The 26,835-nt window shown below is 37.9% G+C and overlaps 1 protein-coding gene across 1 annotated transcript in view; it reads left to right on the top strand.

Moving 5' to 3' along the window:
• Positions 1-26,835, top strand: part of LOC117915346 (protein NO VEIN) — a 62,484-nt gene that overhangs the window by 2,945 nt on the left and 32,704 nt on the right. The window contains exons 2-7 of the mRNA XM_034830903.1: positions 225-562; positions 3,439-4,123; positions 5,950-6,054; positions 17,524-17,701; positions 20,050-21,824; positions 26,193-26,405. Of these exons, the coding sequence (XP_034686794.1) occupies positions 225-562; positions 3,439-4,123; positions 5,950-6,054; positions 17,524-17,701; positions 20,050-21,824; positions 26,193-26,405 (3,294 nt within the window). The remainder of the gene's footprint in view (positions 1-224; positions 563-3,438; positions 4,124-5,949; positions 6,055-17,523; positions 17,702-20,049; positions 21,825-26,192; positions 26,406-26,835) is intronic.

Raw genomic sequence — 26,835 nt, 5'->3', positions numbered from 1 at the left:
ATAAACTTGATTGGTTGTGTGACTCAGACTACCAAATGTACATGATCCTTACGCATTTTTAAATGTGTCTTTATTTTTTAGAAATGAAAGCAAAAGAAGATAAGAATCAAAATTCTGCGGTCAAAATTTTCTTTCTTTTTTAAGCAATCAAGTGAAAATTTTCTCATGTTAACATTCTTTCATCCTCTTTATTTACTGTTTGATTTTTTTATTGTGTAATTTAGATCAATTCATTTATCCACTGCTTTGTTGGGGTTCGAAGAATTACTTCATTGTATGATTTGGAAATGGCAATCTGCAAGAATGAGGGGGTTGAGCAGTTTGAAGATCTTGAATTGGGTCCTTTGGTACGGCATCCACTTATCATGCATTATTTTTCGATCAGTTCTGATGCATCAGGAGTATTTAAGATAACTAGCGCAGAGATAATATCTTGTCTTGATGAGTTTATGGAAGCTTGCAAAGATAAACATATTATTATTGAAGAATTCCTGGAGTACATTGCCAAGAAGCGATCCCTCACAGGGAGGGAAAGGCTTGGTGTGCGAATTCAAAGCTTGGGGTATGCAATACATTTCTTACTATTGCTACATTTTGATATAAATAACACATTTTTTGAGAAAGTTTGGTAGCAGCATTAATAGAGTTTAGTCATTTATGGTGTTAGTGTTTCTCATTGTGGCATTACAGCTAATGGTTCAATTTCCTTGTAACTGTTCCACAAAATATTTGAAGCATTTAAAAAAAGAAATACTTTGGAGTTGGTTGTTGTAAAGCGCTGGAAGCAGTAGTGAAGGGTAAATGAAACTACCGACAACTCCATAAGCATACCCTATAAGTTAGATCAGTCTACATATGTATTCTTTAAGTGTATGGTATTTTATATTTAATGACATGTTTAAAGAAAAGAGAGTCATTCCCTTTCCCTCCATTCCAAGTGTTTACTTAAACTTGGAATCAGTGAAAGGTGTGGGATTGACCTAATCTTAAAGAGTCTCATTCTTCAAAGTGGAGTAAGGGTTTCCTTGAAGCTCCTTAAGGAAATTCCTATTTCCTCATGAATGAAAATTGGACAAAAATTCCCTTGAGATTAATGTAATTACATATTTAATTATGTTAAACTTATATATTAATTTGACATGATAACATACTAAAAACAATAAAATATTTTCTAAAAAATTAAAAATAATAGCATAACAACTAAAGATAAAAAATTATTTTAATTAATTTTAATTGAGATAATAACATTTTTTTTGATAAATAAAGACTTAAATTAGAGAAAAGAGCCACCAGAAAAACGACCCAAAGGTATACAAGAAAACAAACCTCCCTTCATCATCAAAGCTCAACCAACAGAGTATAGAAAGAACCTTAACAATCTCGACAAGTACCCAACCATTCAAAAAAACCTATGGAAGTCAATGGTCACTTTTCTAGAAACATCTTAGACTTAGACCACAGAAAACAAACAAACTCCCTCTTCAACTTTTGAAGAGAAAAAATCTCATTAAAGAAAGTAATGTTGTTCCTGGCCTTCCACAATTCCAAAATAGACACAAAGAGCTTGATTGCCAAACCTTTTTTCACTTTTTGCCCACAAAAGAACCATGCTAACCTAACAAAGCATCTTTAACCGGCGAAGAAAACACCTAAGACACTCCAAAAAATACAAAAATTATCTTCCATAAAACCTTTGTCATTTCACAATGGAGCAACAAATGATCAATAGATTCTTCATGTCCAAGGCATAAGAAACACCGATTTGCTAAAGACCAGCCTCGTCTCTGAAGTTGATCCAAGGTTAGAAATTCACCCCACACTGCGCCCCAAGCAAAAAAACAAACTTTTGGTTGGACCCACGAAATCCAAATTCCACTCATTGGAAAAGATCCATCGAAGTCTGGTTCCAAAACATTGTAAAAGGACTTAATTGTAAACTTGCCACTCTGTCACTGACTAAATCAAAGAATTTTCCACATCCCTACAAACTCGTTGCCCTTACAAACAAACCAAAAAACTCTCTATGTAATCCACCTCCCAATCATTACAAGATCTAGAGAAACAAAGATTCCAAGCCTCGCCCCCCTTTCAGTAGAAGAATTCCAAACATCCATAACCCACACATCCTTAGAGACAAACAAAGCAAATAACGAAGGAAACAACACACACAATAGGTTATCCCTGCAACACCAATCTTTCCAAAAAAGTACACTTCGCCCATTATCCACCACAAAGGAATTCCTAAAACTCACAATCCTCCGATCCTTCCTTATTGCTTTCTACAACCCAATCCCATATCCCTTCTTTACCTCTTGATTTGCCCACCCCCTTCTTGCTTTCCCATACTTACCACGGATATATATGTGTGTGTGGTTCTATTGGTTATGTCCTTTTTTTGGTTCTATTGGTTGTTTCAGCTTATGTTATATTGTGTATATATATATGTGTGTGTGTGTGTGTGTATGTATATTAAGGGAGGGGGGTATTTTTTGTAAGGGTTATTTGATTCAAAGGGATGAAATCATCCCCACCTTGTAAACTAACCCTCTGCTTTTTTTCACCCTAAAAAATACCCATTTTGAATAAAAATGTCCTCATTTTTGTCTTGCAAAAATAACCTTTTCTTTTAAAACACACATGTAAATAATGGAAGTGTTGAAGGTATTTATGTTAAAAATGGGTTACACTTCAAGTTTTAAAAATGGGAGAGGTTAGTTTTACAAATTTGGGATGATTTAATCCCTTTTAATCAATTAATCCTTTTTGTAATCCCACCTTGATTGCTCCTTGGCTCATTTTTTGTTGTTGTTTTCTTAGGCGCACTTTGTATACTTTTGGTGTGCTTTGTTGTGCTCTTGCTTTTTAATGAATTACTAATTTACGTATCAAATATATATATAGGTAAATTTTTTTTTCCCCATTGGGACTTGAACTTGGAACCACTTGAGCCAGGCCTTAAGGGCTCAACTTATATTTTTTTTACATGTTCTTTTTCTTTTATTCATGTGCGTAAAAATACCCACACCTAGTAGTAAAACTAGTCACCAACCCCTTATGAATCATACTTTTTCAATGCATTGGCCATATTTTTCCTAATTTTTATGTACCAAATTCTGTATCTATATATGATGTCCATGTCTAATTTAACAGCTAAAAGGATAGGACTTTCATTTTCAAAAATGGATTGCTTCTGCAAATTTTATCTTTTTATGATTTGAATTTCATAGTTTAGTTAAGTTTCTTATGGTATTGTAGTTTTTGAGAACAGAACTTGCAGTGGATCAGAATGCAACCTCTTATGCCTTTTTTTTTGAGCATTGGTGGTGTTGTTCATTGTATGTGCTGGTGCACTTGTGTTCATCATCTGCCATAATGAGTGCAAACTCAAAATTATTCAAATATTGGTTATCTAATTGAATTACTACTTTTTGATCATAGGATGCATATTAGTTTCATCCGTGAAGCTAGGAAGCTAGAACATGTGACTTTAAAGAAGAGTCAAGGGTCACTTAAACAGATTCCTGATAAGAAAATCAGGGAACACCCTCTTCGGTCTTCAGAGAAAAAGAAGTTAGATGAACGCTTCAGTGCCATGTCCCAGCGTGTCAAGTCATTTGCCTCAGCACACGACGATTTTGGTGGTAAACACACAATATTTGTTTCATCATGTTCAGAGGAGGATGGTAGTGATGATCATAAATATGAAGAGAGTGAGGAAGACATTGATGGGTGCAGCAATAGCAAGTTTTCATCACCAAATTCCAAAACTCGTGACAGAGTGAGTAGCTGCCCCTACCCATCAGCAATTGAAGAGATGACCCGACTTGGATTGAAAGGTGAAACAGAGGGAAACCCTTCTGCTAGTGGCAGTTCAATGCACAGTGAGAATACTGGGCCCTTTAAAAGGAAAAGAAAGTCCAGCAACCGAAGTTGCACTGTTTCAAAATACCTCAAATTGCCTAAAAGAAATAAATTAGAACTAGTTCCTCTTTCAGTGGACCATGAGAATGAGAAAAAGGAGCTTAACAATCTGAATGAAGCGGATTTTTTGCTTGCTAATGATTCTATGAGGATGTTCATCACAACCTGGAAGGAGGCATGTCGAGAGCACACCATAGCTGAGGTTTGTTCATGCTCCTACACTCAAGTATGAATTAATGGCCAGACTATATTTTCAATTAATTTGCATCATCTCTTTCTTTGTAGCTTTGTATTTCTTTTGGCACTATGCTTCTCTTGATCTTATGTTTATAAATATTAACGAAGGCATCTATTAGTTCAAGTAGTCTTGTGTAAAACTGATAGCATGAAAATCCAAAAGCTCCATCTGTAGAGGGTTTGATAGTTGTGGCTTCTAGTGAACTAGTTCTTTGTATATATCTGTGCAAAAGAATACCTTCCTATTTGATGTAGTAAAATGTAAAAATAAAACTTTAAGTTTGAAATCTGCTTTGAGCTCTTCTGCAAAAGAACTTGCCTCCAACTGTTTGGAATGGGCTTTTAAGCTCCAAATATCTTCTACTAAAGTACTTTATGCTTCGAGGGCTTTAACAGTCAAGAAAAGCTTGTAGACTATGAGAAGCTTGTCAAATGGAGCTTAGTTATTGAGTTTTGATATATGTCCTCTTGAAGTTAAAAGATAAAGATACCTACATAGATGTGATCTTGCATTTTAAAAGGCACGCATAGCTGACGGTGCTACTATAACCTAAAGACCTTTATACTCCTCCAAGCTAGAAAGCCATGGTGTCATGAATATGTGAGGCTGCATGCCCTTTGGCTTGCAAGAGAAGGTGGTGCTCTTTTATTTTTCTTTTGATACCTGCCTACAAGTGATGGAGCCTAAGGATCTTAGTCTAGCTTTTAGCTTTTTGACAGCTAGCATATACTGAATTAAGGGTGGTAAAGTTTGATATGATTTGCCAACATAACTTAGATCTAACATGCTTTTTGTGGGTTTGGATCGAGTATAATTGGGTTTGGGTCAAATTTGTGTCGACCTGCATAACTCGTTTAATAAATAGGTAGTTTTTGTGTCAACTTGTATAACATGAATTTGACCTGAATTGACCCATTTAATAATCCCGTTAATTAACTTAATTATAACTTTAGACCATTTAACCCATATTTGATTCATTTTAAAGTTTGTTTTTAGATAAATAGGTCAATTGATCCATAAAAATGTTTAGTTGAGATATTAATCATATAGACTTCTATAAGACTTAACCAAACCTAATTATCAAATAGGACTTGATAATAAAGGGGTTACATGATGTGTTACTTGTTTAATAATAGGTAGCATTTGGGTTTGTGTTTTTGACAAAATTATTATTCGTGTCGGTTTTAGGTTAAACTATGTAGTAGAATACCCAGGTTTTGACACAACATGAACATGACCTGCCAACATGAATTGCACCCCCGTATTGAATGGTGCATTCTTGGTGTTTGGATTAGGTAAGGGACATATCTCACTCCTTATTTTGGTGTTGCATTGAAACATCCAAGGAATAGGAGATTGGAACAATATCCTAGGTGTAACCTAATTGATAACTAGTGTGTGTCTTTCCTCTCTAGCTGCTAGTATCCGTTTGAGGTAAGGGATGTGCTTAATTCCTAATTTTGATATTGCCTGCTTCAGCTCCTAAATAGAAACTAAAACAATATCCCATGTAAAATCTAAGTGATTGGTTAGGCGTGAATTTTTGACATTTTTTTACTTGTATTATGTCTTTTTCATTGTGGTTTTTTAAGGTAAACATTTCATTTTCTAATTTATTATATCTTTTTGTTATTTATTGTTTCCTGTTTACTATTTTTTTTTTCTTTTGATAAGGAACCTAGTTAAGGTACATAAGCACAGGCTACAGCTGGATGCTTCATATTTGTGCAACTTTTGTCCTTTGAAAGATGAGATGCTATTTCTCAATGGATGTCTTCTTGTACTTGTAGGTTCTTGAGAGGATGCTTCAGTTCCACGGCACACAAACTAAACAAAGAAAGATAATGAAATCAATGCTTTCATCTTACCCATTTGTTGGGTTGCTAAATGTTGCTGTAAGTTGATTGGACATTATTACGTTGTAGTAAGGGTCATGCTATTCACTCTTGTTTCTCTAAATGAATATGTTTTGACTAATAGAAATACGTAAGACTATTATATACTTTGTTTTGTTGGATGATCGTAAATTCATTTTTTCTGCATCTCCTTTTGCCTAATTTTTTCCTGTTTATATGATCTTGCATATGTGGTGGTTCACTCAAAACTTACGAAGCATTATGACATTACTTATGGGCTAAAAACAACAAAATAATGTGGTAGTTGTAAAGTACTGCTAAAAAGTTCACTAATGCTCTTGGGCTAATAGGATGTCATTTGAAGTTTCTTATATCATGAACAGGAGCTATGCTTTAGCACTATGATATGTTGTCTCTTTACGAGTTACAATATTGAAAAGTGTATGGAGGATTAGTGGATGAAACTTATTATTATTTTTTTTTGATAGGTATTAGTGGAAGAAACTTATGCCAAGCTAAGATATGGGTAGGAGCCAGATTGTCATGGTCTGACAATTCCCTGCAGTGGAGAGAAATCTTTTTGATATTAAAGAAGAAAATGGTGGTGGAGACTTGGCTCCCCATCGCAGAGAGGAGTTGTGAGGCATTGATTACACTAGGCTTCAAGAAGGATGAGATTTCTTGGCTCAATAGCATCTAGAAAGGAAAAAGCAATGTTTTTTGGGTAGATTCTTGGTTTCTATTGGAAGTTTAAATGTAAATCTAGGGTCATTTACTTGAAACTTGTTGTAAGGTGTGGAAGGTAAATTTGAGGGAGTTTTAGATGAATGAATAGGAGACTCTTTTCCATGGTATTATTGAAGGGGTCCAACTGTAGTGGCTGGACAATTTTTTAAGAAGGATGAACAGTAAACTGGCAAAAATGGCATTTGAAGGTTGAATAGTATGCCTTTTCTTCTAGCACATATGGGAGTATGGTTCACAAGGAGGGTCTAAGCAATGGAGGAGCCAAGCTGCTGTGTGCATATGAGCGGGAGCAGTGATCTGCAAAATTCTAAGCACAACAGGAGAGTCGGTTTCAGCTGCATGAATGATGCAGAGGCAGCATGTAGGATATGGTGTGCATCACACCATTTTTCACCATTTAAGCAAATATTTATTGATTTATTGAATAACGCATATCTTTTTGTGTGGGATTGGGTTGCCGGTGTTAGATAGTCAGGTTCATTTTTGGAGATAGCTGTTAAAACTAGTAAGTTCCTGGAGCACTTAAAGCTGGGTTAATCAGATGGCCCATTGTTGAAGCCTGTAAATATTTCTTGAGGGAGCGTCAAGGGGAGTTATTTCAAAATCTCTTGCTGATGTCTGTTGGAGTTGCACTTAGGGCATGGATAGAAGGAAATTGTTCTTGACCCGAGTGTGTTGCACTTAGGGCATGAATAGACACAAATCGTTCTTGAGCTGAGTGTATTGCACTTAGGGCATGAATAGAAGGAAATTGTTCTTGAGCCGAGTGTACTTGATAGGTTAATGTACTTAACTCATTCCCTCTTGGTGTTCATAGGGGAGGAAAAATTGGTTCAACGTTAGGAAATTTGATGGAGTGTGGATGAGTGGTAGGAAGGTAGACATATTAGAAAACCAGCTGTCCTTGACCTAAATCTACTTGAATTAGATTCAAAATGTTGATTGCCCAATCTCAAATGTTATTGGAATTAACCTAGCCTGTGATTAAGGCCCAAATATTTGAAGCAAGGTCTTACAGACTCAAAGATGCTCAATTGCCCTCTCAAAGAATTGAGTTCATAGCAAGCCACTTTTAACTAGGAATTATACTTGTCGTTGTTATAAGTAAAACAAACATATGAAAACAAAGACTATGAAAAACCACCAGGACTTCTCAACCACCAAACTTAAGGGAGTATGAGATCCCAATGAAGTCCACAAAAGATTAGCTCCTTATTTGGTCAACTTATCAGCTTCCAAGTTTGTTGGTCTAGATCTCCTGAGGCTTAGGTGCAAGGTGTAACCTAAGGCAAGCTTAAGCGAAGTGTGACAAAACTTAGAGAGCATGTGCAGTATTGTACATGCTAACATTTGTCATTGATTCATATATCACTAAGTAACAAAAATTAGTTTTTATGGTCACCAAAGTCAATGCAACTGAAGCTAGTAGGTAGAGATGTAAAAATGGGGCAAATTGCTGGCACGGGGTTGAATCAAAATCCTTTGAGATTTCGAAGGAGATGGTTAAATGCAGGGAAGTTGACATGATTGTGGAGGAAGGGCAAGGCCTCTCCTCTTGGATCAGATTGGCGAGAGGGGCCTATCTATGTTGTTGGAGGGCGCTGAAGTTTGGTGTGTTGGTAAATTAGAAAGCCTTTAAGGATGGAGTGGAAAGATTGTGGAAGAGTTTATTAATTGGAACTTTGTAGTTTATTGCTACGTTTTGTTTTGTTTGCAAAGGGGAAAAGATTCTCCTTAATCTTTTAAAAGGAAGGGGCTTTCTAGGGGGATGGAGGACCCTAGCTAGTAAATTGAAGAGTATTGGTGTTTTCCAATTGCCTAAACCTACAAAGGAGCCTACAGAAGATGATTGTGAACTACGGGAGTGTGTAGAAGAATCCCCTCACAAAGGGGTCTTTTATGCGGAATTTGAGAACACTAAAGATGTTGAGAGGTTGTGGCATATAGGTTTTGGCTCTTTCGAAGGAAAGGGATTGCAATTGGATTAATGGAGGTTAGAAACTCAAGCTGGGTGTTTAAGGGAAGGGGTTTGTGCAAAAGAAATTTGGGTCAGAGTGGTTGGGTTGTCATTGTACTTGTGGGAAAAAAAATTCTTTAAGATGGTGGGTGATGTGTGTGGAGGATTTGTGGCTATGGATATGGATACAATGGAGACTCCATCTGCAATGGGCTAGAATCCTAGTAAGTTCTGATAGGAGGAGGGTTCTTGCATGTGGCAGCCAAGACTTTAGTCTACGTTGTTCAATTATGGTGGGAGATCCGACATGGATGTTGATGGTTTCTCTGAAGGAGGATTCTAGGATGTAGGAGGTTAGGAATGACAGTGAGGGTAGGCCATGCGTGGATGGGTTAGAGGATGGGAAGCGTGTCAAAGTAAAAAGGTATGTGGCACTCTCGAAGTCAAGGCGTGGTGTCCAAGAGGGGCGGGACTAGCCTTTTTTGCTTGCAGTAGAGATGTGGCATTAAGTGGGCTAAGTGGGGGAATGGCCTCTAAGCTTCTATTTATGGTTCCTGGTGGGCCAGTGGCCTAACTTCTAGCCCTTTTTCTCTTTTGTTGCCCTATCCCAGTCCCCATCAATGGGCTTTTCCTCTCTCATTGAAGGTGAGCCCCTCGTTGCATTGGGCTTGGCCTTGACAGCCGAGGACTCTTGCAGGCCTGGAAAATTATGGTGTGGGCTAGCTTAGAGCCGTCTTTGATAGACCTATTTTGCTGTGTGGTTATGGAAGCTTGGGCGTCCAGAAGCTTCTCCTTGGTCTCTGCATCTTGCAAGAGCTAGGTGGACAGAATGCCATCTACTAGTGCGACTCTCTTGTTCAAAGCAGATAGTTTTGTAGGTAAGCTATTGTCAATTGCTCTTTCGACAGCCTCCTATTTCTTCTCCTTCTTTCTCCAACGATGGGGGCTCATCACTGGTGATTCCAATTGCTTGGTTCTGTGGAGGGAGCAAGATGAGGGGTTTCCAGTAGATTGCAAGGGTGGTGGTTATGATCCTTTGTGAGTGATTTCTCATGAGGGTTTAGTTGTGGACTTCTGGGAGCATCAGTCTAAAGATTCCAAGAGTGTAGAACTAAAAATGAGTTGTGAGGAGGTGGCTTTAAGAAATGGTAGTCCCAGTTGGGATGTTATGGGAGATGGGGGAATCTTTTGGATCTATCTTTTGGGACTTTTGTCTCTTTAACAAGTTTTTGGGATTACCAGTGGATGGTTATGAAAATAAAATTGTGTCCTTGTTGATGAAGATGGAAGCCAAAAAAGGTTGTAGGGTGGCAACCTTTGAGCAAGAAGAGGATGCCTTTCTCTGCCTCTTGTTTTGACAGGGAGCCGTGGAAGCTAGAGGGCTTGGTTAATTACAGTCAATCAAGAGGAAAAGAGAGGAGTTGGAAGTGTGGTTGGAAAATAATTTCTCAGTGTTCATGAAGTCTCGGTTTTTTGGAGAGCCTTTAGTGGATTAAGAGGTGAAGACTTTGGTTCTCCTTAGATATATGAAGGCTAGAAAAGAGGTGAGGGACCAGGAAGGTGGGAAGAGAAGGAGGTTTTTGGATTGGAATTGCTTGTAGACTAATTTGAACAAAATCCCTAATACTGAATACTAAAGTTTCAAAGACAAAGTCTATATAGCATGATGATAAAGGCAAAGTCGATATAGCATGATAATAATTATATTTGGAATTTTAGAGCTTGAAATTTAGTAATGGATGCATATATAGCATCTTAGAAAATTGTTATGTTTATTGTAGAACCCATGCACCAACTGAAATAAATTAAAATATTGGATGGAAAATTTCCCCTTTTTGTAAATTTGAAAAAGAGGACATGCATGAACAGCATAAAGTAGTACTGCTACATTAAATTAGCCAAAAAAGATTCAAAAAGAGAAAGAGGACATGCATGAACAAAATAAAGTACTGCTACATTGAGTTATCCAAAAAAAGAATCAGAGCTAGAGAGAGAGAGAGAGAGGAAACAAATTTAATAGAATCAGGAAGCTTGAAATTAAATATTTAAATATTAAGAAAGATGACTGCCAAAATTAGTTCATAAATTGTGTAATTCAGGAAATTTCTATCAACAAAGTAAACATTTATAAATAGATTTGAAAATTAAAATCATGACCCCAGTCAAGTGTAATGCTTTTATGAGTAGTATTGAATTGGAAATTTGGGTTCAAGCAAGCAGTCCTAGTTGAGATGAGGCAAGATGGAAAAGAATTTGGAGCTGTGTGAACTAAAGAAAAAAAGCACAAAACATGGATAAAATTAGAATTTTGGATTTTGGAAAATTATGAGAAGGTTCTACCATATGGTTTTTCACTAAATTAGCCAAGAATTTGTATAACATTTTAAGTAAAGTAAGATTAGTTATTTGGAATGCTAAAAAAAATGTCAAGATGCTGTAATTATTCATTGATCCAGTAGTTTAAGCTAGTTCCATAAGTTTTGTCTTTGAGTGTAAATCCTGTATGGTACCAATTTTATGGTTATCTTAGGAATTGATAGGGATTTTTTTTTGGATAGGAAACAACAAAGAGATATATTGATAGAAAAAGAAGTACAAGAGAAGGATGAGAAATCCTCCCACCAAAGAAAACTAAATTACAAGAATACAAACACAAGAAAGTGCGCAGTAAAACAAGCGAACACTCTAGGTTAGACCAATCCTTAGGGATTACACACCACTAACCAGTCAAGTTATAACACATTAAGGGGAGTCGTAACAGAAAGCCCAAAGAGAAGTAAGGAAAAAAATAGAATCCCAAAGATACTCTGAATTCCTTGTTTTATCTTAAAAAATCCTCGCGTTTCTTTCCCGCCACACAACCCGAATTAAAGCGATACTCTCAGCTTGCCACAAAATTATCCCCCTCATAGATTAACCAAACCATTAAATTTGATGGACATCATGTCAAAGATGCTCCTCGGGAGAACCCAATCCATCTTGGCTAACTGAAATAATCTGTGCCACAACCCCATCGTCAGAGAGCAATGTAGGAAAAGATGATCTGCTGATTTCCCATGCTTCATGCACAGAATACAAATATCAGGAGTAAGAGCTTTGTAGGGTCTTCTCAATTGTAACATGTCATTAGTATTTACCTTCTTGTGCGCCACTAACCAGACAAAGGACTTCACTTTGAAAGGGACTTGAGATTTCCAAATGAACTTAGAAGGAAAACCTGAGGAGAACCAAAAAATTGGGATAAGGCTAGAAAGAAATATTTGACTGAAAAAAGCGCTGAAGGAGATAAAGGCCAAGATCTAGCATCTAAAACCGGAGGTGATAGATGCAAACCATCAAGTGACCGCATGAGGCCTTCTAAGTCTTCTATCTCAGAATCTGAAAGGTTACAGAGGAAATTAAAGTTCCAAGAGAAAGGACGAGTAGAACCGAGAATTGAAGAAATAGGAATATTTTTATCCAAGACTACTCTAAATAGTCTTGGATATTGGGATCCCAAAGGTTGGTCCATCCACCACAAATCTTCCCAGAAACGAATTCTTTCCCCATTTCCTACCACAAACTGAATAAACATGGTAAACTCTTGAAAGACTTGTGTAATAGCCTTCCAAGGACAACAATGTGACCATTTAACTAAAGTGTTAGCATCCCAACCATTAGAGTGTGATCCATGAATGCTTAAGATGACCTGATGCCATAGAGTTGAACCCTTTCTAGGGTACCTCCACAACCATTTCCCTAAAAGAGCGAGATTCCTTAGAGATATCTTCCCAAAACCCAATCCCCCTTTTGCCTTCGGTTTACACACTACATCCCAACTAACTAAATGATCTTTTTTGTCTTCCCCAATCCCTGACCATAAAATATCCCTTTGCAACCTCTCAATTTTTGCAGCCACTGAGGCGGGTATCTTAAACAAGGAGAGGAAGTAATAGGGCATGTGGGTGAGGCAAGATTAGATAAGAGTTATGCTTCCTTTGAAAGATAAGTAAGTCTTTTGCCACCCATCTAATATTCTTGAAATTCTCTCAATTACTGGATCCCAAAAGCCACACGCCTTGGGATTCCCTCCCAAAGGAAGGCCCAAATAGAGTATAGGCCAACCAGAAGCCTTGCAATCAAGTAACTCAGCCAATCCAGAAAGATGATTCTGATCAAGATTGATGCCATAAATATTGCTCTTGTCAAGGTTGACCTTGAGCCCAGAAATATGCCCAAACACTAGCAAAAGACTCTTGAGAGTCTGCAGTTCTTCCTCCTTAGTGTTAGAAAAGAATATGGTATCATCTGCAAATTGCAGATGGGACACCCTAGTTCTGTTTCTACCCACTCTGAAACCCTCCAACAAATTTCTTTCCTCTACTCTCAATAGCATCCTGCTCAGTACATCTGCGACTAAAGTAAACAAAAAAGGGGATAAAGAGTCTCCTTGTCTTAAGCCTCTAGATGCCTTAACCCACCCTTTAGTGTTTCCATTCACCAAGACTGCATAAGAAACCGAGGACAAACAACCACTCATCCATTTCCTCCATTTAGGACTGAACCCTTTCTTCTCCAACACATGATCCAAAAAATCCCAACTCACATGATCGTAAGCCTTTTCGAAGTCAATTTTGAAGACGACACCTTCCTCCCCTAATCGTTTTCTCTCATCCACTATCTCATTGGCTATGAGAACCGCATCCAAAATTTCTCTCCCTTGAACAAAAGCGCCTTGAGTAGAGTGAATGGTTTCATGTAGAACCCCTCTTAGACGTCCTGAAAGCACTTTGACTATTATCTTGTAGAGGCTAGTGATCAAACTAATGGGTCTAAAATTTGAGATTTTCTTTGTCAAATTCCTTTTGGGTAATAGAACTATGAAGGAGGCATTAGTGCTTTGATTGGTAATTCCGCTCTTGTGAAACTCTGCAAACACTCTCACTAAATCCTCCTTGATCACATTCCAACAATATTGAAATACTGCAATGGTAAAGCCATCAAGCCCCGACGCCTTATCCCTATCCAACTGAAAAATGGCCTTAGAAATCTCTTCTTCAGTGAAAGGAGAATCCAACCTAGATGCGTTCTCTTCTGAAATAGGGGACCAATCTAATCCTTTAACACTCCAAGACTCTCCTGTAGGACTCGCGTAGAGCTTTTCAAAGTAAAGTAAAATCTCCTTTATGATACTCTCGGCATTATTCAACACTAATCCCCTTTCATTCTCCAACACCTTGATAAATTTCCTATTTTGCCTGTCATTAGCCATTTTATGAAAAAACTTTGAGTTATAATCCCCTTCCTTAACCCATTTCACCCTAGCTTTTTGTCTCCAATGAATTTCTTCCCTCAAAATGAATTCCTCTAGCTCCCCTTTTCTTAAGGCTCTTTGAACTAAAAGATCAGAAGTGAGACCCACACTTGCTCAATGGCATCAAAGTTAGCTAAATCATTGAGGATGCTTTTTTTCCTTTCCTTTAGCTCTCCAAAAGAAACCTTATTCCACTCTTTCAAATTGGTTTTAACAAATTGTAATCTCCTCATGAACTTGTGACCTTCCCACCCATTTCCTTGAAAACCTCTCCACCAATTTCTAAAGTTCTCCTTGAAACTAGGATGTTGCAACCACATATTCTCAAACCTAAAAGGTGTTGGGCCCCACTTGAACGGGTTGGTATCCAAAACAATTGGCCAATGATCCGATGTCTTTCTAGGAAGGGCTTCTTGAAGGCCTTGGGGAAAGAGCTGCCCCCATTCATTTGAGTAAAGAAAACGATCTAATCTCTTACACACGGAAGACTCTTGGAAGTTTGACCAAGTGAATGATGCATTCTGTAAAGGTGGATCAAGCAATTCACATTCTCTTATAAAACTATCAAAGTCCTTCATGCTTGAAGTTAGACTAGAACCCCCCAATTTTTCTGAACTTCTCCTTATGACATTAAAATCACCGCCCACACACCATAACGGAAAAGATAGGCCAAAAATGTCTAAAAGTTTCACCCAAAAATCCTTCCTAAGTGAGGGGCTGTTTGGGCCATAAACTGCGGATATCCAAAGAGGTCTGCAACCATCCAAAGCAAACTTGATTGAGACGGAGAAGGATCTTATTACCACCTCCTCACTACGCAGTTTTTTAGAGTCCCAAATGATCAAAATCCCACCTGAAGCCTCACACGCCGGAAGAGCAGCCCAATCCTTATTTCTGACCGTCTAGACACTACCCATAAACCTTCTGTCACACTTCTCCTTTTTTGTTTCCTGAATCATCACAACATCCGGATTCTCTGACCTTAGAAAATCTTTAACCACCCTTCGCTTATTCCTTGATCCCAAACCCCTGGTGTTCCAATTGATAATTTTCATGGAGAAACTCACAGACCCTAAACCACCAAACCAGTGCCAACAGGTCTCAACTACCTGTGGAGCATCTGTTCTTCCTCCTGGAATAAACCTTAATATCCAGAGAGCATAAAACCTCTCGCACTTTAGCCATTTTCCTGGGGGACAGGCCATCTATATGGAACTCGCCCGATGGGGAGACCACAGTATCACCCTGGCTACCTGTAACCAGGTTGGAAACCTCCTTAGGCAAGCTGGGTTTAGACTTACTGGGGGTAAAACTCTCGGACATCTGGTTTGATAAAGCAAACTGTTTCTCCTCCTCATCACGGACAGGAATGCCAACATAATTTTGAAAAACAGTGCCAACAACGTCTTTTTTAGAAAAAATTTCAGAAATTACTCGATTTTCCATAGGAGACTAAGAAAGAGAGACTGAACTAGGAAGATCTGAACCAAGGGGACTTGGCAAAGGAAGTGCCAGACCACAAGAAGGGATAGAAGAAGACTCGGGTGGCTGAGAAGGTGAAGACAGACATACCTCCAAGTTTTCCACTCCCGGTATTTCACAAATCCCCTCAAAGATGAGCCCTTTACCTTTGATTTCTGGACTAGAAGGTGAATCCGTGACTGATGAACCACGAAGATCAGACCCCACTCGGCCCAAAAAACCTTCTATGTCTTTTTCGAAATGGGGATTGCGCAAAGTCGCTTCGCCTCTTGACGACGAGGTCCCTTCCCCCGAACACCGTTTTCGATTCCTTGAGAAATGACAGTGAAAGAGAGGACTCGCTCTGAATCCTCGTTCCATCTGAGATCCTGTCCCGATATCCTCTTCCAATAGATGAACTTCGCTAACTGACGATGACTTCCCAAGGAAAAGAGGCTCGCTACGACTCCGAAGTCCTTGTCGGCGATCGAAACTTGGAGGGAAGAGGGTGATCCACATCTTCTTTGAAACTACCTTCTCTTCCTTCTGCGCAGAGCCTCTCGTCTGAACCTCAGAAGCTTTCCCCTTTCTCACTGCATCATCTTCTTCCCTTTGAGACCAACCTTTCTTAACAGAGGACATCGTTCCTCCTATTCTTTGGCCCAACCACAACGGGCCTTTAAAAATACAGCCCACGATTGCGTCTGAAGGTGGGCTAGGGTTGGGAAGAGACAGGGCCTTTATCTCAAAGGCCCGAGCATCCTCTCCAGAGAAAGCCTCGTCGCCGACCCTAACTTCGACTGGACCTTGAGAGCGTGCAACCAACGGGACCGCCATTGCAGAAGATCCAACTCGCTGGAGTGTTGAAGACGACATCGCTATAGTCTCGTGGGCTTGAAAAACAACTGGGCTAGCAGTTGCCTATCCCTGTTCATGCATTCATAAATATTCTTTCCATTTTTCTTTCGGGTCTGTGGTTTTTATTTTTTTATTTTATCAATTTTTTTATTATAAACAAGAGATGTGTGTATTAATGTTAAAGAAAACATAAGAAGGATGAGAAGTCCTCCGCACAATTACAAAAAATCTGATCAAAATATGATTGAACTCCTCCGCTGTACAAGGAGTCTATACAAAAGGTTTAGACTACAACACAATATACAAAGATGTTTTTTCTCCTGAAATTCTGACTAAGCTCCTCTCAATAATGTCAAAAGCCTTTTGATTTACACATTGAATGCCAATTGAGTTGAATAACACTGAGAGGAATGCCTTTAAAGCTTTGGTGCATGAGGATGAGGCTCAAAAAGAGGAATAGAAGTGAAGTAAAGTCCACAACCTCTCTACTTGAAAAAATTTGGCATTCTCTTGCCACTCAATCCAAGCAAAGTGAGACAAACAATTTGCCAAAGGGTCTTTCCTCTAATGGAGTCCCCAAACCCTTATATGAAATGAACATCATATCACATATACTCCTTGGTGGAACCTATTCAATCCTTACTTTTGTGAATAGATAGTACCAAAGCCTAAAGTTATCAGACAATTTTGTTATTTTACCATAGCTACGACCTTTTACCACAATGGTAATTGTTAAAATATTACCCTTGGCTATTCGTAGACATTGTACAGTATGAAAATAGCTACATGAACTCCTTGCAAATCTTGTTTGTTAACCACTGAACCTGCATTCAGAATGATGATATTGTATTGTCAATAATTCTTGTTTAATTACCTATACCCAGCATTCCAAGCTCACATTTTCTCTTGACAATGGGATCTTGATGAAACGTTATCCTTTTATGGAAGGGCACTGTTTATTCTTCTTTTGTATGGCGAAGTATGGCCTTCAAAAATCAGTTTATGTGTTTCCAAAGACTAGAGTGCTTATGTAATTACTAAACTTTGCTTATGCTTATTTGGTTCTCTGCTTTATTGATTGTCACAAATGTTTTTTATCTATATTTTGTATTAACTGACCGTTGCTGTTTTAGTTGATTGTGATGTGGCTATTTGTGAACACAAATGATAAGTTGCTTGTTACATATTGCAGGTGACATCTATTAAAAGTGGAATGTGGGATAGCATCTATGATACTTTCCAAGCCATCAGTCAAGATGAATTAACTAACAAACTTCCTGATAAGCATTCTGAATATGAAAGCATAGATGTTGAGCCAAGCGAAAATGATACAGTTGCCATCACTGACTGCATTTTGGAACATAGACACAGTGAGTACTCTTTAGTTTGTAAATCAGGGTTTACTGAGTTATATAATTTATGTTCACTATCTCAAAATATAAGGTTGTATCACCATTCAGCTTCTTATGCAATCATTACTAGCAGAAAAGGACTTAGGATAGACAAAGTAGGAAAGTTGAATTGCAGTTGTGGAGAGGATAAAAAGTTTGGCCTCATATAGGATGGAAGCTACCATTGGGAGACCTCTTTGACATGTTTCTGTTCATGTCCATATTTGTATCCCTTGAGATGATATAGAAGTTTGCTGCTAATTCTTTAACACCAATTTTGAACCTAAAATTTCTGTAAGTGTGCGACTGGTGTCAACATGCCCCTTGCTTTCTGCTACAAGAGAAAACCAACTTGGTGGCAGCTTCAAAATTATTGTGCCTGATAAGAAAAAAAAATAAAAAAAATCCTGCACTGCACTGCAGCTCATACAGCTTGATTAAACCGAAAACTGGTCAACCAAGGTTTGGGTTTCTCAAACTGTAGCAGAACTTGTCAACCGAGTATTTTCTGTGTTATAGGATTTATTTATTTATAAGCAATGAAATATGTATAGATACAAAAGGAAAGATGTACACTAGAATACACAGGCCATATACAACTGGCACAAAGCAACAAATCCACAAAAGAGAATCAGAAACCAACTCTCTCTCTCTCTCTCTCTCACACACACACACACACCATGATCCTAACTCATCAACAAAATCAATCAATGGCATTGAACATATGCATCCTAACCTAAGCTAATAATAGAGTACTTAGGAACAACCATTTCAACTTATTCTTAGACTAATCTTCATTTCCAAACTTTCCATGGTTTCTCTCCTTCCATGAAGTCTAAAAATGTATAGAGGAGTCACTCACCAAAACTTCTTCTGTTTTCTCTGTATAAAAGAGCCTTGCTAGCTTAAAAAAGTTTGTTTGACAGTAGAAGGAAGCACCCATAATTCACCAAGTAGGGAGAACAACAATTGTCATAGAACCCTTGACATGGTGCAATGAAAAAGAATGTGATAAGTTGATTCTCGTTTGATTTTACGCAGATAGTGTTTGTTTGCTAGCGGTCATCGTCGTCTTTGAAGCTAATCTAATGTCACAACTTTTCTCCAACTTGCTTCCCAAGAAAAAAAAGCTCCCTTTAGTCAAGAGCCAAGAATTTCAAATAATGCCCAAAGTGAAGGGGTTTGACACTTTTGAGGGTTCCACCCTGCACCATGTGTCCTCTCAAAACTTCACCCTTCTACCATCACCCACTTCAAAAGCAACCCTACTATCAAGGAGGTCCCACCCTTCTTGATAGCTTTCCACATTTTGACCCCATACCCATCTCTCACGTTGCAAGACTTCTAACTCCCTCTTTCCTCCCTACCTATCAAAAAAAAAAAAAAAAAAAAAAAACCCTCTTTCCTCCCCATACTTACCCTTCTACAACTTGTTTCCAAAAAATCTTCCCCTTTTGAAGTGAATCTCCAACTCCACTTTTCAAGAAGAGCATGATTAAGAAATGAAATACTTATGATGCCTAGCCCCGCTTATTCCTATCCATACACACAAATCTCATCTTACAAGATGCAACTTATTCTCCAAAGCCCCACCTCCTCAAAGAAAATCTCTTTGCAATTTTTCTAGTCTTTTGTGAGACCTCTCTTTCATCCTATTCCCATGCTGATTTTGATTTGAAAGGGGCACCCAATGGTAGACCTAGGTAAGAATAAAGAATCTCTCCCACCTACAATACAACTCCATCACCAAATGAATGTGAGAATTTCTGGGTTTCCCAAAAAGCCCAAAAATAAATGTGGAAGGTGATGGGGGCGAAGGAGGGGGAGAAGGAAGAAGGAAGGGTCCTAGAACTGGTCAGCCATGTTTTCAGGTATCACAAACAGCTGTAGGAGTTGGGATTTACTAATTGATATGCCAAGTTTTTGGGTACCACATACAGCCGTGTGAGTTAGGATTTTTATTAAATGAATGTGAGAGGTTTGTGTATTTCCTAAATGACCAAAAATGAGCGTGGATAGAGGGAGGGGCCACCAAAAGGGCTTTTGTATGGTAAGGAAATCATTAGTCGAGGAATGAGAAATAAAGGTGATTGGTAGGTTTTGGGATGGGAAAAGAGCCATAACAGAAGAGATGGATGGTGTTTTTCTTTTTCTTTGTAAGATGATATACAACACGATCCACTTTCTGCACTTTCACTCCTAAATGAACAGAACAAAATCACCATGCACATTTGGGGTTTATTTTTATTTTATTTTCTATTCTCTTTCTCTGTTTACCTCATTGATCTTCTATATCTTGACACATACTTCTCTAATGCATCTCACAGGTGTCACTGTTGAAGATGTTATGAGGAATTTAGTTACATTTTTTGAGCTTGATCATGATATTTCACACAGTGGAAAATCACCGCTTGAAAAGAAGTTTCTCCTCTTGAGGCAGCTTTCGAATTGTGAGTTTTGGCTTGCAGAAAAATTTTCTGTTAAGGAATTTAAGTCCCTTGGTTTCGGAGATTTTTTCACATTCCTAGAAAAACATGCCTCTATACTGCCTAATGAACTGCACAAGTGCTTGACCAGTGACACATATGAGAAGTCACCTTTGGAGGTTTGCATGCTCCAAAAACAGTTGGTTGTATTGTTATCACAAGCTTCAAATAGTTTATGGGAGAATGAAACTTTAACCAAACAGAAGATTTCAATGCTCCTTAAGAGGCAATTTCCATCAGTAGGTTTCAAAATATTGGAAAATGGTTGCATGGACGATTTTCTAGATATTGTGAGAGAGCAAAAGAGCTGTGTGGTTTCCACCTGTGTCTTGTTTTCTTCAACACTTTTAGGCACATATTCTATCAAAGACTCGTCGGTTCATAATGAGGAGTCATTGGAAAACGCAGGTACCAGTACTGACATAGGCCAGAAAGCAGGAATACTCGGTCCTGTTACAACTAAGGATGCAATTGAAATCTTAATTAGGGCACCCATGTTGTCTGATCTAAATTCATGGTCACATTGGGACCTTATATTTGCTCCCTCTCTTGGTCCTCTTGTATGGTGGTTGTTGAATGAAGTCAATACCAAAGAGTTGTTGTGTCTGGTGACAAAAGATGGTAAAGTAATGCGAATTGATCATTCAGCTACTGTGGATTCGTTTTTGGAAGCTTCACTTCAAGGATCTTCTTTCCGAACTGCAGTGCAACTTTTATCTTTGTTTTCATTATTTGGGGGAAAAAGACACGTTCCATTCTCACTTTTAAAATGCCATGCACGTCAAGCATTTGAGGTCATTTTAAGGAATTCAGTGGAAAATATGGAAGTAAATGAGAGTCAGGACTCTCTGATGCATGGAAAACCTTTATTCCAACGGGAAATGCTTGATATAGATGCTACTAGTAATTTGAGCAGTGGATCACAGAGAAACATGAGCAGAACAAGTAAAGCGGTTCCTGTTGCATCGAGGTTTCTCCTTGATTGTCTTGGTTATTTACCTTCAGAGTTTCGAAGTTTTGCTGCTGATATATTGCTCTCAGGGCTGCAACCTTTTACAATAAATGGCCCTTCAGCCATTCTGGATGAATGCAATCAAATGGACCAGCGAGTCATGCTTCATGAAGTAGGTTTATCTCTTGGTGTAATGCAGTGGATTGATGATTATCATGCATTTTCTTCTGCTGCTGCTACCAACTCCTTCGTGTCCTCTGGGGCTTTGTGCTTGCAAGCTGCAAGTTCTGAGCTCAGAAGAGGGACAAAGTTTACTCAAAATGCATTGGCTAAGTTTCCCTCATGTGAAGGGGAAATGATAATTTCTGATGGTGCATGTGGGCATAATGAAGAACATAGTGAAATTTGTCAGACGACTGGTAGTGAGGGAGTTTCTGTTGATAGGTCTGGACATGGTTGCATACTATATGCACCTGAGCTTAATGAGCACAAGGATGCAACCCTAGTTATTGAATCTATTAGGCGAGATGAGTTTGGTTTGGATCCAACTCTCTCAAGCATGGAGAGCAGCATGTTGAAGAAACAGCATGCTCGATTGGGGAGAGCACTCCATTGTCTTTCACAGGAATTATATTCTCAGGATTCACATTTTCTTCTTGAGCTGGTAAGTGCACTATTATCGTTTTCTTAATAATGACATGTAGGTTTAAAATAGCTAATAAAGAAGGACCGTCATTGTGGATCACTGGCTATCATGCTTCTTATTTTGTTTAGAACTTGAAAAATATGATCTGTTGGCATTATTATATAATTTCCACTTACTGATTTGGTCCATCTTTGGTAGCATGATACATGGTTATGATCTAAGGTTTCTGTATATTTCTGCAAAGTTGTTTCTGGTGCCTAAATATTGCTGAACTTGGTAATATTAGTAATCGTTGTAGTATTATCTGTAGTAGTGTTTGTGTTTTTTTTTTTTTTTTTTTTACCTTCTCCTTTTTGCTTATTCCTTATTCCTTATTCCTTTACCATTGAGAAGTAGCTTGTGCATTGTACTTTTTGTGGAAATCGCTTGGAGTAGTCTGAAATACAGCATAAGATTTAAAATATCACCAAATCATGTTCCTTTGTGTTCATATTTTGGGAGACAGTTGGAAGCAAGTTCAATGCCATTGAGATATATGCCTTAGGAGGAAAACAGTGGCGATGGAGTCTGGTTCACCATCGTAGGAAGAAGCCATGGTGCCTCCATATTGCTCAGGTTTGAGCAGCATATTGCATAGCTCATGAAGTAGCCAAAGTGGTTCTGTTGGTTAGGAAAAGGATTTAGGTTTCATCAAAAGGTTGAGATAAGCCTTGACTAGAATGGGAGGTTCATTGCAATTTCAGAGTTCTTGCTGAATAGAAGAATTCTCTTTTTGCTGATCCCTAGGAAGCTTCTTCGTTTGTTCTTATTTTTGCTTCTTTGGGGCTTGTTCTTTGGATGGGCTTGGTCCAACAATCTGGGCCATTGTTGTGAAAGGTGTTCCTAAAGTGCGCCTAAGCTCAAGGTGGCGCGATGCCATGCTCCAGTGCCTCGCTTAACTCTAGGCGCCACTCATTGAAGGAGGCACCAACCATTTGAATGCATGGGCCATAGTTGTGAAAGGCGTGCTTAAAGCATGCTCAAGCTCAAGGTGGCACAACATGCTCTACTGTGGCGTGCCTAGGCATGATGCGATGCTTCGGCGCCTCGCCTAACTCCAAGCGCCACTCGTTGAAGGAGGTGATTCTTCTTCTCTTCTTCTCTGACATGAATGAGTTGCAAAGGTGAGATTAGGGTGGTTTTTTTATTTTTTATTTTTATTTTAAAAAAAAAGAAAAAAAGGAAAAAAGGGTGAACACGGTGTTGTTTTGCAAAAGGGCATGAGCCAACCTAACACCGGCCCTTTAAATGATTTATTAACCCTAAACTCCATATCAATCTCTAATATTTTTAAGAAGTATCCTACCCTTGGAGATTCTCTTAACCCTAGTTGATAGGGAGTCCTACCCATGTTAAGGTCTAGAGGTGGCAAAAAGTGCCTTGATCCATGTAATAATCTTCCATGGTTAGGCTTCTCAGGGAGGATTGAGGTTCCATCTCCAAGAGCTGTAGACAGAGGATATCTCAACCAATATTTTAAAAACAGAACTGGACCAGTCGGTTCGATTGGTCAAGTTGTTGACTAGACCTTGGTCCTGTTCGATTCATTGTTTGGGCTGAGAAGGACTTTGAACTAGCCTTGAATCGCACTGACCGATGGTTGGACCCTAAGTTGGTGAACTGGTTACTAGGTTCTGGATTGGCAAAATTGGCAAGCCCATTACATTGGGTTGATTGGTCATCATGGGCCACTTGGGCCTTAAGCATCATAGCATATTATGCTTGAATCAGAGTAATTAAAGCTTCTTTAGTCCTTTAGTTTTGATGTGGGATTGACGCTAGATGATTTCAAACAAAATCATCATAAATGATGGATGAGGGCTTGGCATTGAGACTTTAGATTAAAGGAGTGAGAAAGATACCACTAGGCTACTAATGCTATATTGTTTAAATTTGCAGACTAATAAAAAAATGACATAATTCATTTAAATTTATTTTGTAAAAATAAATATATAAATGATATATGTAAATAATATAATATTTAAAAAAAATTATAAAATCATAGAATATATAATTATATAACTTCCAATATATAAGAAAAATTAAATAATAGAAATTTTCTTTCATTTCAATATATATATTTTCACATTTAAATATTATATTTATTTTATTTAATAGCATTTAAAATATTCATACATTTAAATTGATAATATTAAAGATAAAAAATAAATATTATTGATTTTTAATTTCTTTATTTATATACATATAAATTAATTTTTTATAATTATTTTTAATTTTAATAATGTAAAAAATAATATATTTATAATATTACCGGTTCAACCATGGTTTAACTACCAATCTTAACCATTAAAACATGAATCGATAGCTTCTCTGATTCAATCATCGGTTCGGTTTTTAAAACATTGGTCTTGATTAACAATGTCAGGTTGGCCTAAACTTGCCCTGATATATGATACAGGGTCTCAGTTAGCCGCATGATATTTCTTCTACTTTGGCATTGATTAGGGTGGATGAGCTGGAGCTCATAGCTCATCAAGGACAGTTATCGTGGTGACAGAACCCAGTTGGGACATTGGTCAAGAAGGTGGATCTTTTTTAGGATAGCACATGGGCCAAGACTTTCTTAAAATCACACCCTTTTCATTTGACAGTCTAGATAGTGCCTCCTAAACTCACTACCTCATAGTAGATCTTGATTTATTTGATTCTAGAACTCTGAAGCTGAGTTGGATGAGAATGGACAGTTTAGGAATTTCTTCTTCTAATTTCTATCTGTGTTGTTAACCTCTCTGCTTTGGAATTTGAGACAACCATTTATACCACTTGCATCACTTTCTCCTCCCTCATTTTGGGATTCAAGACCTCAATTTTGGCAGTTCTATTGCAAGGACAATGGTGGAACCTCAAGTTCTAGTAACCCTATGGTGCACATTGTCACTTCTAGGTTTCTCTCCAATGTTGCTAAGGCAGCTCTTTCCTCTAGATTCTATCCTCTAGATTCTATCCTATAGATCCTAACCTTTCTTCCCCCGAAGGCCTGCCCACTGAGGGTCTTGTTCCCAATAAGATTTTTGATGTTGTATCTCTTCTGCCTTCTGTGAACCTCAGCCTTATCAACTGCAGGGATAAAGCACATGCTTTGGGCCATGGGGCTAGGATGTATTCTAGGATAGGCTGGATCTAAATCCTTAAGTTCTATGTTGCTTATTAGCTGAATCGTATGCAGGTTAGGGTATAGGAGTAAGAGGAGTATTTAGGAACTTTCACAAGGAGTTTAGAGGAGTTCCTAAGTGTTTTACAACTCAACTGGATTGTGGTTTGCGCTTCAAAAGTTTGAAGAATGTTGGGGTTTCTCTTTGTTTTTAGATTTCTATTGTTGGGAGTTTTCTCTTTTGTTCAGTTTGTGTAGGAAGGACCTCTCATCCTTCCCTTGGTTTCTTTTCTCCTGTATATTTTCTTCTATTAATATATTTTTCTTCGTTTCTGATCAAAAAAAAAAAAAAGGAGATCCTGAATGTTGTATTGTTCAAGAAACTAAGATGTAATTGATTGATAGGAAGCTAATAGAAGTGTATTGGAGGCTAAGAATAATGAGCAGATAGATTTATTGCCTTGACATCATGGAGGTTTTTGCTCTATCTTCAGTTCTTTCCTGAATAGTTTGAGGCTTAAGTCCAAGGGAGAACCTTTTTGGCCTGACATACCCAGCATGATATATGGGAGATACTTTAATTTCATCAGAAGCAGTTCGGAGAAATCTGGATATTCTTTTTTACCCTGAGTATGAGGGATTTTGATAGTCATTATGATTGTGATTTTTGTAGTAAAGGTGAAACATAACTACTCTATCTAAGCCATAATGCTTTGCTAAATGCATGTAGAATGGTTTTCAAATGCTAGGGTGCTTGTATTTAGTTCATATGTTGTCTTTCATGTAATTATGTGATATTTTTGAATGGGGTTGCAGAAGTAGTTTTGTGATAAAAAATTCCATTTATATGGCTAATGCTTACCACGGCTTGTTGCAGCCGTGAAGCTGTCTTCCTTTGTTGGGGATCAAGTTATGCTACCTTAAAAAATTTCCATTTTGCTTCATTTGAAAAATGTGGCCTCTTATTTCTAGTCTGTTTGTTCTTACTTATATGGAAAAATGAGTCATTCAATCATGAATTCTTAGATGATGAAACATGTGCAATCCTTACATACAAGGCCTAGGATATAAAAGCCAAAGTAATACTGCTGAGGCCAAAAAGAGAGGAAGGCTTATGACTTAAGATAGATGGAATATACTATGATTCCAATTCCTGAACTTCTTTATATTCTTTTTTTATGTGGATAATATTGCAATATTTTAAGTGCATCTAACCTTGTATCATATTGCTTCAGGTTCAGAATGCTGATGATAACATCTATCCAGAAAACGTTGAACCAACTCTAACGTTCATTCTTCAAGACAGGGGTATCATTGTTCTAAATAATGAGCAAGGTTTTTCTGCTCAGAATATTAGAGCACTTTGTGATGTTGGAAATTCAACCAAAAAGGGTTCTAAGGCTGGATATATAGGCCAGAAAGGCATTGGCTTCAAATCAGTGTTTCGGGTATGATGAAAGACTCATTGCTTCTGTTGTTGGTATATATATGCTTTTTAATTATAAAATTACAGAAGACGTTTTTGTCAAATAACAGAAAGGAACCAGAAATCCAAAAAAGCCACCAGAAAAAGAAAAAAAAAAAAATCCAGTCTAGCTATCAGTGGTTTCAATTAGTACATAGGGTCTATCTCCTTGCTCCTCTAAACTGAGGAACATAATAAACCATTATTTTGTTGAAACTTGCACTGTTTTCAGGTCAGTTCACTATTTTTATCTTCTCCTTATTTTGGGGTTGGAACAGATGATTATGTTAAACGGAAAAAAGATAAAATAGTACAAGGAAGGATGATGGACTTGTCCAAATGATTATTTGAAGATAAATGAAGGGGAGCCTAGGAATAAGTTGGTTCTTAACATGAAACATCCCAGAACACTT

The sequence above is a fragment of the Vitis riparia genome, chromosome 5 (assembly GCF_004353265.1).
Source record: "Vitis riparia cultivar Riparia Gloire de Montpellier isolate 1030 chromosome 5, EGFV_Vit.rip_1.0, whole genome shotgun sequence".
In the NCBI taxonomy this organism is placed as follows: Eukaryota; Viridiplantae; Streptophyta; class Magnoliopsida; order Vitales; family Vitaceae; genus Vitis; species Vitis riparia.
The sequence above is the reverse complement of the archived record's forward strand: the minus strand, read 5'-3'. Positions and strand labels throughout refer to the sequence as shown.